Source organism: Neofelis nebulosa, chromosome 4 (genome assembly GCF_028018385.1).
Source record: "Neofelis nebulosa isolate mNeoNeb1 chromosome 4, mNeoNeb1.pri, whole genome shotgun sequence".
In the NCBI taxonomy this organism is placed as follows: domain Eukaryota; kingdom Metazoa; phylum Chordata; class Mammalia; order Carnivora; family Felidae; genus Neofelis; species Neofelis nebulosa.
Window position 1 is genome coordinate 14,360,929 of NC_080785.1, and position 11,713 is coordinate 14,372,641.

The 11,713-nt window shown below is 54.7% G+C and overlaps 1 protein-coding gene across 4 annotated transcripts in view; it reads left to right on the top strand.

Moving 5' to 3' along the window:
• Nucleotides 1-7,338: 7,338 nt before the first annotated feature.
• DENND2A (DENN domain containing 2A) overlaps nucleotides 7,339-11,713 on the top strand; it is a 103,312-nt gene continuing 98,937 nt past the window's right edge. For 2 of the 4 annotated variants that reach the window (XM_058724084.1, XM_058724086.1), the window contains exon 1: nucleotides 9,813-9,994. In XM_058724084.1, the coding sequence (XP_058580067.1) occupies nucleotides 9,948-9,994 (47 nt within the window). In that variant the 5' untranslated portion in view covers nucleotides 9,813-9,947. Of the gene's footprint in view, nucleotides 7,917-9,812; nucleotides 9,995-11,713 lie in introns of those variants that run through there. The other 2 variants (XM_058724085.1, XM_058724083.1) reach the window with 2 other exon arrangements.

The following is an 11,713-nucleotide window of genomic DNA, read 5'->3' on the forward strand; positions in this document are numbered from 1 at the left end:
ATTCGGGGCAGGATAATTCTTTGTTGTGTGTGAGGAGGGGTGGGCAAGGGGGAGGGGAAACCGAACGGTGCCTTGTAGGATGCTGGAACCCACTTGATGCTGAAAACCCCCTTTCCCCATTATGACTTTAAAATATGTCTTCATGGGGCGCCTGGGTGGCTCAGTCGGTTGAGCGTCCGACTTCGGCTCAGGTCGTGATCTCGCGGTTCGTGAGTTCTAGCCCGGTGTCGGGCTCGGTGCCGACAGCTGAGAGCCCGGAGCCCGCTTCGGATTCTGTGTCCCCCTCTCTCTCTGCCCCTCCCCCATTCACACTCTGTGTCTCTCTCCTTCAAAAATAAATAAACGTTAAAAAAAATTTTTTTAATATGTCTTCAAACATTGCCAAATGTTTCCTGGGGAGCGAAGTTGCCCCCAGCTGAGAACCACTGGGCTTAGCTCCTTTGGAGGACAGTTCTCTGTTGAGACCCTTTCAGCCACTCCCCCCTCAACACACATCCTCGTTTTCTTCAGAACAGGATATCAGCGAAGGGAAAGCCCGGAGCTCGCCTGCTGCAGCATCCCCTTCGTCCTGCCTCGAGCAGACCCTAGACCAGCGTGTCTCCGGCGGGGACTTGAGCCACCTCCACTGAAAACACCTGGGGAGCTTGTAAAGCTGCAATCCCCGGGCCCCACCCAGCCCCCCTTCATTAGGACCCCTGCTTCCCCTCCCCTCCCAGTACAAGGGCCCTATCAGGCAAACAAAAAGTTGGAGAAGGACTGACTCTATCCTGCCCCCGGGTCCCGCTTGGTACACCTGGCCTGCAGTTGGCGCCTAAGAGAGCTGGACCTTGGCATGAAAATGCTGGCCGTGGGCCACCCATGTGCATCTACTCCTCAAGCCTGCAGAGTAGAAAATATCAGAAACAACACTGGAAAAGGACAGTCAGGGACGAGGCTGAAGCAGGCGGGCTCGCCCACCTCTTTCCCCACTTGCCACAAAGATTGTCCCAGACCTTCCTCACGCGGGCCCCCTGGCCGCCTTCCGCTTTCTCCTTTCTTTCTCCTTAGCGGGCTTGTCAGAGGAATTGCCCCTCCTCTGAGTCCCGCTTTCCGGCTTTCTGGGGTTGCTCCGGCACCACCCGGGGCAGGTGCTGCTCTTGTGCCAATGCCAGGTGTCCTGGCAGGTCCCTCCCTCCTCGATGAGGGGCTTGGCCATGCCCACCTTTGAGGCCCCTTTCTGCTCTGCTCTGTGGGGCCCCACCCATGCGCAGCTCTGATGTTCCCGGGCCTTCCACGTCTCTGCTCTCAAACCGGGCCCATGACACCAGTAGCCCCGGCTAGTGGTCCTACTGGCAGAGCCACTCAGGTCGTCCCGGGTCAGACGGCTGGGTACTTCCGGGCTCTGGCACTCATTCGCAGTGGCCTTGAGCAAGGCACCTACCTCTTTTTGGCTGTGTCTGCATTGGTAAGAGGCTATTAGAACCTCCCTCCTAGCTGGTCTCTGCAGCACCTTAACATTACCTGGCAACACTCAGCCATACGGGGAAAAGCAGAAAGAATGAGAACCGGTAGCTGCTTTGTGCTTTTTCTGACTGTTTGAGAAAGCGGGAGCTGGGTAGGGCCTGAGGGCCAAGTGGCCTGATCTCCCCGGACACCTGAGACCCGCGAAAGGGAGGTGCCGTGCCCAAGGTCACACTGACATCTGAGGGTAGTCAGATGTCACCTGGCTTGCCTTTGGGCAATATTTTCTATTTTGCTCTAAGTTGATCTGAGAGATAGAGGAAGCAGATCAGATATTAGGGCCTCCCAGGGGCACCTGGGTGGCTCAGTCAGTTGAGCGTCCGACTCTTGATTTTGGCTCAGGTCATGGTCTCACAGTTGTGACGTTAAGCCCCACATCCAGCTTGGCATGGAGCGTGGATCCTGCTTGGGATTCTCTCTCTCTCTCTCTCTCTCTCTCTCTCTCTCTCTCTGCCCCTCCCCCACTCATTCTTTCCCTCCCTCCCTCTCTCTCTCTAAATAAACCTAAGGGGCACCTGGGTGGCTCAGTCAGCTGAGCATCCTAATTCAGCTCAGGTCATGATCTCACAGTTTGTGAGTTCAAGCCCCACATCAGGCTCACTGCTGTCAGTGTAGATCCCACTTCAAATCCTCTGTCCCTCTCTCTCTCTCTCTGCCTCTCCCCAGCTCACCCTCTCTCTCTCTCTCTCTCAAAAATAAATTTAAAAAGCATTAAAAAAAAAAACATATTAGGGCCTCCCAGAAACATGTTCCTTTAAGCGAGGTGTGGCCTCTGAGAGGCAGTGCAGGGCTTTGCAATTATTTGGAGGTCTAAAGGCTGAGATCAGGTCCTGGGTGAACATTAGCCAGGGGGGGTTGAGCTGGCAGGTTTTGAGGCCGTGGGTGCAGCACCCAACTCATAACGTTGTGTGATGGAAACATTTGGAGAATTCTTGCCTCCCCATTCAGGTTTGAGGAGATTGTCTAGCTGGCCAGGAAGTAGGTCAAGGAAAACTCTGAGAAGCAAGACGGGAGTCTTGTGTCCTGAGCACAGTCCAGAGCTGGTCCGACTGACCTGGCATGTTCTGGAATCACAATGAACAGGAAGAGCTAGAACTGCTCCTACAAACAAATCTGTGACTTCAGAAAAGAGAATCTAAACCATCGCACTCTTGTGTCCCTTCCTCAATGTTCAACTGGGTCTCCCAACAGGAAGAGAATATATGAGTCGAGGGTATTTGGCTTTGCAGGGCTAACATCTGAAACTGCCTGGCGGTGAATGCTGCAGAATGTCCTTGACTTTGTTCTCGGCTTTCTGTCGTAAACACACTAGTTCTTGTAAAGTGATGAATGCCTTAATTCTTTGTGGGGGAAAAAAATGACCCTCCAAAGCTAAGGGCATGGAAATGCAACAGATGGTTCTTAGGCAAAAATTATGTTATTGTGTTAGCTGCCAATTCAGTGATTCTTTGAGATTTCCAGGGTACCCTGAGAAATGTCAGTGGGTCTATGATGACGAAAGTCAGTTACTCCACAGCGCCCCCTCATGGGCCCCCACAACCGCCGGTCTTCCCAGGCCAGTACCGAAGGCAGCAGGGCACCCGGAGAGAGGAAGAGAGGGGACAAAGCCATCTCCGCGGAAGACGGGCCCTTCACAGCCAGGAGAGGATAAAGGAACCTGAAGCCTTCAGTGTGGGCCCTGCTCACTGCTTCCCCTGGGTGGCTGCGCCTCTGACCCTCCTCCTGGATGACATTTGATTGGGACCAAGAACAAACCAAACCTGGATTTGAAGTTTGGGTGGGATGGTTGGCTTGGTTTTGTTTCCCCAGAGGGAGGCACATGAGGGTTGTGGCAGATAGGAAGGAACGTGCGTCCAGCTGTCTGTAGGCAGGGGAGCAGAATGGGCCAAGGATGGGTTAGCAATGGAATGAGAAGGGAAGAAGGCAGCGGGCCTCCTATGGAGGAAAAGAGCAGGGGAGCGTTGCTGCTAGTGGGCTCCAGTTAGCCACTGGAGGGCTGTGGAGGAGCTTTGCCAAGGGCATATCAAGGTGAGGCTGTGGATTTTTTCCTGCCCCTAACATAAGTTCCTTCCTCGCTCTACCTCATTCAGATGTCATGCGCTTAAAAATGAGCGATTCCTCTCCCCACACCAGCTTTCTGGATAAAATAATAATAATAACAACACCCAGGGGCACCTGGGTGGCTCAGTCAGTTAAGCATCTGATTCTCAATTTCGGCTCAGGTCATGATCTCATGCTTGTAAGATCGAACCCCGAGTCAGGCTCCGTGCTGAGTGTGGAGCCTGCTTGGGATTCTGTCTCCACCACCGTTCCTCAAAATAAATAAATAACTAAATAAACATTTAATAGTAACAACCAAACCTCTCCTCTGTTGTCTGCTGTGTGTATACCTTTCAACTATGCCACCTGCGTGCCAGTGAGACGAGAGGGCTCCTATCTCTCAAGGGCTGAGAAGGAATGGATCCCGGTGACCCAAGCAGGGGGTCTGCAGTCTCTAAGGAGGGGTGTCAGAGAGGCCTGGGGGAACTGCACTGCCTGTGCCTGGGGGAGCATAGCCAGGATGCGGATTGATCGCTGACCCAGAAATCCCAGTCCGGAGTGGCTGGCACTGGGCAGAACCACTGCTCTCAGACAAGCTGGCATAACAAAGAACCTGGCTTGAGCCAAAAAGGCCTTGGAACTCAGTTTTCCCGTCCATAAAATGTCAGGGATGATATCGGATTGCCCAGGGTGTGGGGAGGATTATGTGGCAAGACCATTCGTGAAGGTGCTAGGTAAATGTTTAGCGTCCGAACAGAATTTAAATTGGGACACCTGGGTGGCTCAGTTAGTTAAGCATCTGACTCCCGATTTGGGTTCAGGTCATGATCTCAGGGTTTGCGGGTTCAAGCCCCATGGGTTCTGCACTGACAGTGTGGGCCCTGCTCGGCATTCTCTCTCTCTCTCTCTCTCTCTCTCTCTCTCTCTCTCTCTCTGCCCCTCCCCTGCTTGCACATGCACTCTCTCTCAAATGAACTTTTTTAAAAAAGGAATTTAAGTGGAAATTAAACAATTTGGGGAAGAGGAGTTGTTCAAAGGCTCCTTTTCAGGCTCTCTCCCCGTCTTCATCAGGCTAGCCTTCTTCCAGCCCTGGGTACTCCTTCCCTTGGTTTATAGCTGAGATGAAGCAGGCTCAGTGCTGTGGTGCAGAAGGCCCTGGACCTAAAAGAGAGGTTGGGGGAAGCTCCACTCGAATATGAGAGGAGAAAATGGGCTGCTGTCCTAGGAAAATAGCAAACAGGAGGTGACCGAGAGTGCCCCCAACAGGCCAAACCCAGTACCACACCATTTACTTGCTGATCTGTTTTTAATCCCTCCCAACAGGATGAAGTGGGTTATAACCATTGCTACTTCCACCTTACAGATGAAGACACTGTTAGAGGCAAAGCAACCTGCTCCTGAGCCCGTGCTCCTCGACAGGATGCTGAAGGAAGAGAAGGGAGGGGTAAGAGAGGTTCTGCGGCGCTCCTTGATTGTTCTAGGTGGAAAAAACAGGATCCAAGATGAAGAAAAATCAACTCTGTCTCCCTCTTCCCATCCACACCTTTCCCGCCTTGAGGCCAGGCAGTATCTCCTACCCTAGACCTCATTTTCCAACATGGAGAGACGTCGAAGACAGACGGGGAGGGCCGGGGGCACTGTTGGAGCAGTCAAGTGTCAGGAACGGGGAGAAGAGGGACCACTGAGAGGGTCTTCCAGGCTCCTGTGCACAGCCCTCACCTTGGATGGCTACCCTGACCTCTGGAGCTGGAGACCAGGGCTTGGGATGGATCAAACACCAGCTGGGAAAGCTCCAGAGAGCCAGGTGGGGCAGGGCCACACAGGAGAGGCCGAGCACTGCCATGGCGACAGTGGCTGGTAGGCCCAGAGACAGGAGCAGCCGTGGGGTTGGGGGCTCCAACAGGCAGGCAGGGATGGATGGAAAGTCGCAAAGCACAGGCTCCACTCAACAGAGTCTGCCCCAGGGAACTGAGGCAGGGTCTGGTTCTAAAACAAGCTAGTGTCTAGAGCTCAAAGATGAAGGAGCAGAAGGAGTGCTGGCCACCACCAAGGAGTTGCCACTAAGGAGCTCCCCAGCCAGCCTCCTCTTGGTTTGTCCACCTGACGTGGGACTGGCAATTTGGAAGCCACAGAATCAAAGGTGACCAGCCTGCGCTGTGTGTAGGATTGGGGGAGGCAGCCAACTGGGCTCTCAGCTCCATTTGCCATTTTCCCCACTTTGCCAGTTTGCCCATGATAACCCAGAGCCCCGGGAGTAATAAACGTTGAAGCCAAGTCCTAGAATTATTTTTTAGAAAGTGAAAAGGTATTGAGTCACCTGGGTGGCTCAATCAGTTGAGTGCCTGACTCTGGATTTTGGTTGAGGTCATGATCCCAGGGTCGTGGGATCCAGACTGGCTTCAAGCCCCGAATGGGGTTCTGAGCAGAGCATGGAACCTGATTAAGATTCTCTGTCTGTCTCTGTCTCTGTCTCTGTCTCGCACTCTCCCTCTCCCCCACTGCCCCTCTCCCCCACTGCCCCTCTCCCCCATTCGTGTGCTTGCTCTCTCTCAAAATAAAGTGGAAACGTATTAAATGATGCTTCAGCAAACAAAACAATAATTTAAATGCTTATACTTTAAAAAAAAAGTAATTTGCTTGTACCTTGCAAATTTGTATTCTGGAAGTTTACTGTGCTTAGTTGAAGTGGGTATAGCATGATGGAGTTTAGGAAGCTTTAACAAGCTCTAGAAAAGCTTCAAAAATCTCACAGAATGAGCAAAACCCTGAGCTAAGGAGACACAGCTTTTTTTCTGTGACTTTTTTTTTTTTTTTTTTGAGAGTGAGAGAGTGGGGGAGGGGCAGAGGGAGAAAGAATGTTAAGCAGGCTCCCGGGTCAACAAGGATCCCCACATAGGGCTCCATCCATGACCCAGACATCATGACCTGAGTGGAAATCAAGACTCCCATGCTCAATCCACTGAGCCATCCAGGCGACGTTCTGTTCTGTGACTTTGATATCTAAATTAGTCCCTCAAATCTTGGGCCCCAGTCTATAAGGACTGCCTAGACAGTATCTAATGTTCCCCATGTTCTGCAATAGTTTTTCTTTTCTCTCTCCTACACACCCCTTTTGTGGATTTATAGGCTAGGGCTCTATCTCCCCACACCCCCCCACACACACACCCCACACCCCCCACACACACCCCACACCCCCACCCCCGTTGCCTAGGCTTTAGACCCTTCCTTCTAGGGGCCCCTGAGCTAAAGACATGAGTGACTTTTCTCTGGTATAGAGATTCGCCTGGAGTCTCCCCACCCCCCACCCCCTCCACATACACACCCATAAATCACCACTGTCAGTTCCATCTCCCTTTCATCAGGGAACTCCTCCGCTCAAAAACCTTCCGTGGCCCCCCATTGTCCTCAGCACGAGAAGCCCACAGCATTTTCGCGTGTACTCCTCCTCTGGCAGTCCTAACTCACGCGATCTGTGTTCCTTGATTGCCCTACGTAAGCGGGGGCAGTGGACACTATAAAGTCGTGTCCCCTCTGGGAAGCTTCTCCTGACTCCCCCCCGCCCGGCTTGGGAACCCTTGTGCCCCGCGCTCGCCCCCTCTCCCCCGCCCCCGGGCTTTCGTTGCCTATGTTCTGGTTGTCGGTGCCCCAGCCAGACTGCCAGCTGCAAGGGGCAACAGAGGCGGCTGACTCGTTGCCCGGGACGTCCCAGACCCCAGCGCCGCGCCCGACCCGTAGTAGGTGCCCCACAAACGCGTTTGGCGACGGAGCGAAACGGGCAGGGGGGCAGGGAATGTCGCCGCCGCTTCCGTGCCTGTGTCTCAGGGTCTCGGCCGCCGCCGGGCGCCTCGCGCCAATGGACCCCGGGCCTGGCGGAGACGGAGAACACCGCGCCGCCCGGTCTCCAGCGAAGAAAGGGTTAAGCCGCCGTCGCCCTACCCACCCCCCACCCCCCAAAAAAAGGCGAGGGGAAGAGTCCGGCAGAAGGTCCTGTTTACGGGAGCCGCTCGAGTCCGCGCGGCCCTGGGAGAGGCGTTGCCGTGGCAACGGGCCGGGCGCCCGCCAGCTGCGGATGAGCTCACTGGAGCGGCGGCGGCGGGCGGGGGTCGGCGGCGGCGGCGGCGGCGGGGCGCGCGGCCCGGCGGAGAGGACGCGGCAGCCGGCCGAGCCCGCCCTGCACTCGCCCACAGCGGCGGCCGGGCGGCGGGCACGCGAGCGGAGGGCGCGCGGCTCGCCGGGCGCCGGGAGAGGCCCGGCCGACACCAGGGCGGAGGGCTGCGGGGCCATGGCGCCCCGGGCCCCCGCCGCCCGCCGCCCCCGCCCGCCCGGGCGCCCCCGAGCTGCGCCCCGGAGCCCGCGGAGCCGCGGCCCGCCAGGAGGTAGGGCCGGGCCGGGGGACCGAGGAGGGGACGCGCGGGGCGGGGGGCGCCGCGGAGGGGACGCGCCGGCGGGGGGCGGGGGGGGTGGGGGGGCTCCTGGGGGGAAGGGAGGGGACGGCGGGAGCTCCCCCAGCCCGGGGCTCGGAAGCGGCTCTTTGCAGACTGAAAACCGGGTTTCCCGAGTGCGGACGTGGGGACTGAGGCTCTTCAGCCCGACCTGAGGGACTTGAGCAAAGTGCTGGCCGGACGGCCTTTGGGGGCTCGGCGTGACTTTCAGGGCCGAGTGGGGAAGCCGTCGTCCCGCGCGTCGGAAACCTGCAGAAACTGGGCAGAGCCTGGGTCCGCCGGGCTGTGTCCCAGGGGGCGTGAGTGAGAAAGAGAGAGAGAGTGTGTGTAGAGAAAGAATCCAGTGGGACTGAGCAGCCAGAGACAACCCCCCCCCCCCCCCAACTGGGTCAGAATTTGCAGTCTTGGGAAAGCAGGATGGTCCAGATGATTAAATGCTCTTATTTCTCCCACTTTTCCCCTAAGGAGGGATTTGGGAGCAGATGGAGCCCGGGGAGTTGGGTGTCTCTTAACAACACGGGGTACAGCGATATTTAGGAGAGTCACAGAGAGCTGGATTCAAACCCTTGAGGACGGCCAGACCTCAGCGGCGGGGTCCTTTCCAGGGGACCCGGTGGGGAAGCTGGGCAGTGCACTCCGGCCGGGCTGGGCAAGGAGAAGTGCAGTGACTTGTGCTCTAAGCGGCCGGTACTGGAGGAGGAGCAGGGGGAATTCTAGCTGGTGTGGAGATGGGCTTCAGGGACCGACTTCTCTAACGCCTCCAGCCACTCAGATAGCAATGGCCCCAGATTGGTCGTCTTATAGTCGGCACTCCACCGAAATTTTGTTATCAAACCCTACGCCCTTGGTGGTTACGGCATAAAAGAACTAAATCCTCTCTGCTTGCACTGTCAAGTATTGAACACACCAGCGTGGTGGAGTAGAAAGCCTTTGGCTGGGCTGCTTAGATGGAGCAAAAGTCTGTGAGAAGTTAAGAGCAAACAGTGACTGTTTTTTTGTTTTGTTGTTTTTTTTTTAATTTTTTTTTTCAACGTTTTTTATTTATTTTTGGGACAGAGAGAGACAAAGCATGAACGGGGCAGGGGCAGAGAGAGAGGGAGACACAGAATCGGAAACAGGCTCCAGGCTCCGAGCCATCAGCCCAGAGCCTGACGCGGGGCTCGAACTCACGGACCGCGAGATCGTGACCTGGCTGAAGTCGGACACTTAACCGACTGCGCCACCCAGGCGCCCCAAACAGTGACTGTTTTTGAGGAAGGGTAGTGAGTGGAAAGGCTGGTGGAAGAGGATGGCTTTCAGTGCTTTTATTGGGAAGATTTGAAGCCTCCCTGTGTTGTGTAATCGTTCACTTAACAGCACTGTGCTAGGCGTTAGGAACAAACCCAGTGATGAATAAGAGCTCTCTCTTCCTTCCAGAACTCACCATCCCAGCTGGATAGTCAGAAGAATTAAAACCAGGGGTGCCTGGCTGGCTCAGTCTGTAGAGCACGGGACTCTTGATCTGAGGGTTGTGATTTCGAGCCCCACGTTGGATGTAGAGATTACTTAAGAACAAAATCTTACCAAAAAAAAAAAAAAAAAATTAAAACCAGTCCTGGGCTGGCCTGGCTGTGGGTGCTACGTGCTAGGGGAACCCAGAGCTGGGCCACTCAGCTCAGGGGAGGCCCACAGTGTAGGTAATGCTGGGACTGAGCGCGGAAAACCTCTTCACCAAGAAAACAAAGCAGGGAAGGCGGTTTCCAGCTGAGGGAACGGAAAGCACAAAGTCACGAAGACAGGGGGAGGGAGAGGGCGGGAGGGTAAGTGTGGGGAGAATTCCCAGTGTGCCCCCAGAGGGAAGGAGGATCTCACTGAAGCTGGGTTCAGACGATGTCCTAGAAAGCTCGCTGTGGTTGTTGGGTGGAGGTCTGGAGGAGAATGTGACCGCGGCTTTGCAGTGCCCGGGCCAGAATTACTGACGCGCAGATGATGGCAATGCTGAGGCAGGATGGACGGATCCAAGAGATTAAGAGGTAGGACCCTGGCGACGGGCACAGGTGAGGTAACTTAGACCAAAACCAAGTGCCGAAAAGCTCGGGAGAAAACAAAGCAAAGCAAAAGGAATGGATATTTTGAATGGCCTGAGTTTAGCAGATTACAACACTTGGACAACGACTTTGGCTCTAAATTTCCTGGCAGCTTAGAGACAAACAAAAATACACTGGATTGCACAGTTTTGGAGTTTGGACAACAGAAAGCTTACAAATTAATTTTCAGAACACAATTTTTCCTGGAATGAACTCAATAGGGAATTTGTCATGAGGAACCTTGTGTAAAGACCAAAGAGTGACAGAGGGAAAAAAAAATGTTCGCTGTGGGTGTTACAAGAGATGGGAAGATAAAATTCCACGTGACTGGCTCCTTATACCATCTTCCTGTTTTGACTTGGGAGCACACTGCATTTCTGCGGGCTGCTGAGCGTCAGCTCAGACTTGCGGGCAGTTGGGGCCGGGGGAAATCTAGGCGGAGGAGCCCATGGTCTCAAGTGGAGGAGGTGACACCGGCTTTGATGAATGTAGAGAGCAAAGCACCCCGGGTGCCCACCGTGAAGGGGAAGCAGGCAAGTCGTAGAACGGTCCCCCGGCTGGTAGGCTGAGACTCTGGTCTGCTGAAGGGTCTGGTACGCAGTGTGCATCCAGAAACCCTGACCGAAAGGGAAGCAGGCAGTGGGGGCAGCATTCGAGGATTGTGGTCAGATGGGCAAGTCCACTTCTCACCCCCCACGCCCCATCCCCACCAGATGCCCTCAGACCTGATGTTAAGCCTGCTTCTCCACAGCAGGGAAAGGGTGGGACCCGGGAGACCAGAGATTCACCCTGAGTGAGGCCGGAGGGGGTGGGAATCTTGTTTGCTGCAACACCAGGAATGTCACAGGACAGGGAACGCAGACCCAGAGTTGAGAGGTTCTGCGGACTCCGCCACAGATCCCTTGGCTGGGTCCTTCCCTTTGCTTTCTGAACAGGGGACGGAACCTGAGGAATCTATGTCCGTGCATTGCTGCTGTTGAAACCATTTCTTGCTAATTTTAGATGTCTTAAATCAGCACTGAATAGGTGTGAGACTCTACTCCTCCAGCCCCCCTCCCCCATCACTTTCTTAATATTTGTAACTGGGAGTGGCCTGTTAAAACACACATTTAGGGGCGCCTGGGTGGCTCAGCCAGTTAAGTGTCTGACTTCAGCTCAGGTCATGATCTCACAGTTCATGGGTTCCAGCCCTGTGTTGGGCTCTGTGCTGACAGCTCAGAACCTGGAGCCTGCTTCAGATTCTGTGTCTCCCTCTCTCTCTCTGCCTCTCCCCTGCTTGTGCTCTCTCTGTCTCTGTCTCTATCTCTCTCTCTCAAAAATAAACAAACATTAAAAGGGGGGTGGGGTGGGGCTCCTGGGTGGCTCAGTCAGTTAAGCGTCTCAGGTCATGATCTCAGGATTTTTGAGTTCAGGCCCTGGGTTGGGTTCTGTGCTGACAGCTTAGAGCCTGGACCCTGCTTCAGATTCTGTGTCTCACTCTCTCTCTGCCCCTCCCCTGCTTGCACTCTCTCTCTGTCTCAAAAATAAACAAACATTAAAAAAAAAAAATAAAGGGGGGAGGAGGGAAAAAAAAAATAAAAATAAAAATACACACACACATTTAAATGTCTTAGGGGAGCATTTTTTTTTTAAAGAACAGGTGCCTGGGCCCCACGCTAGAGAGAG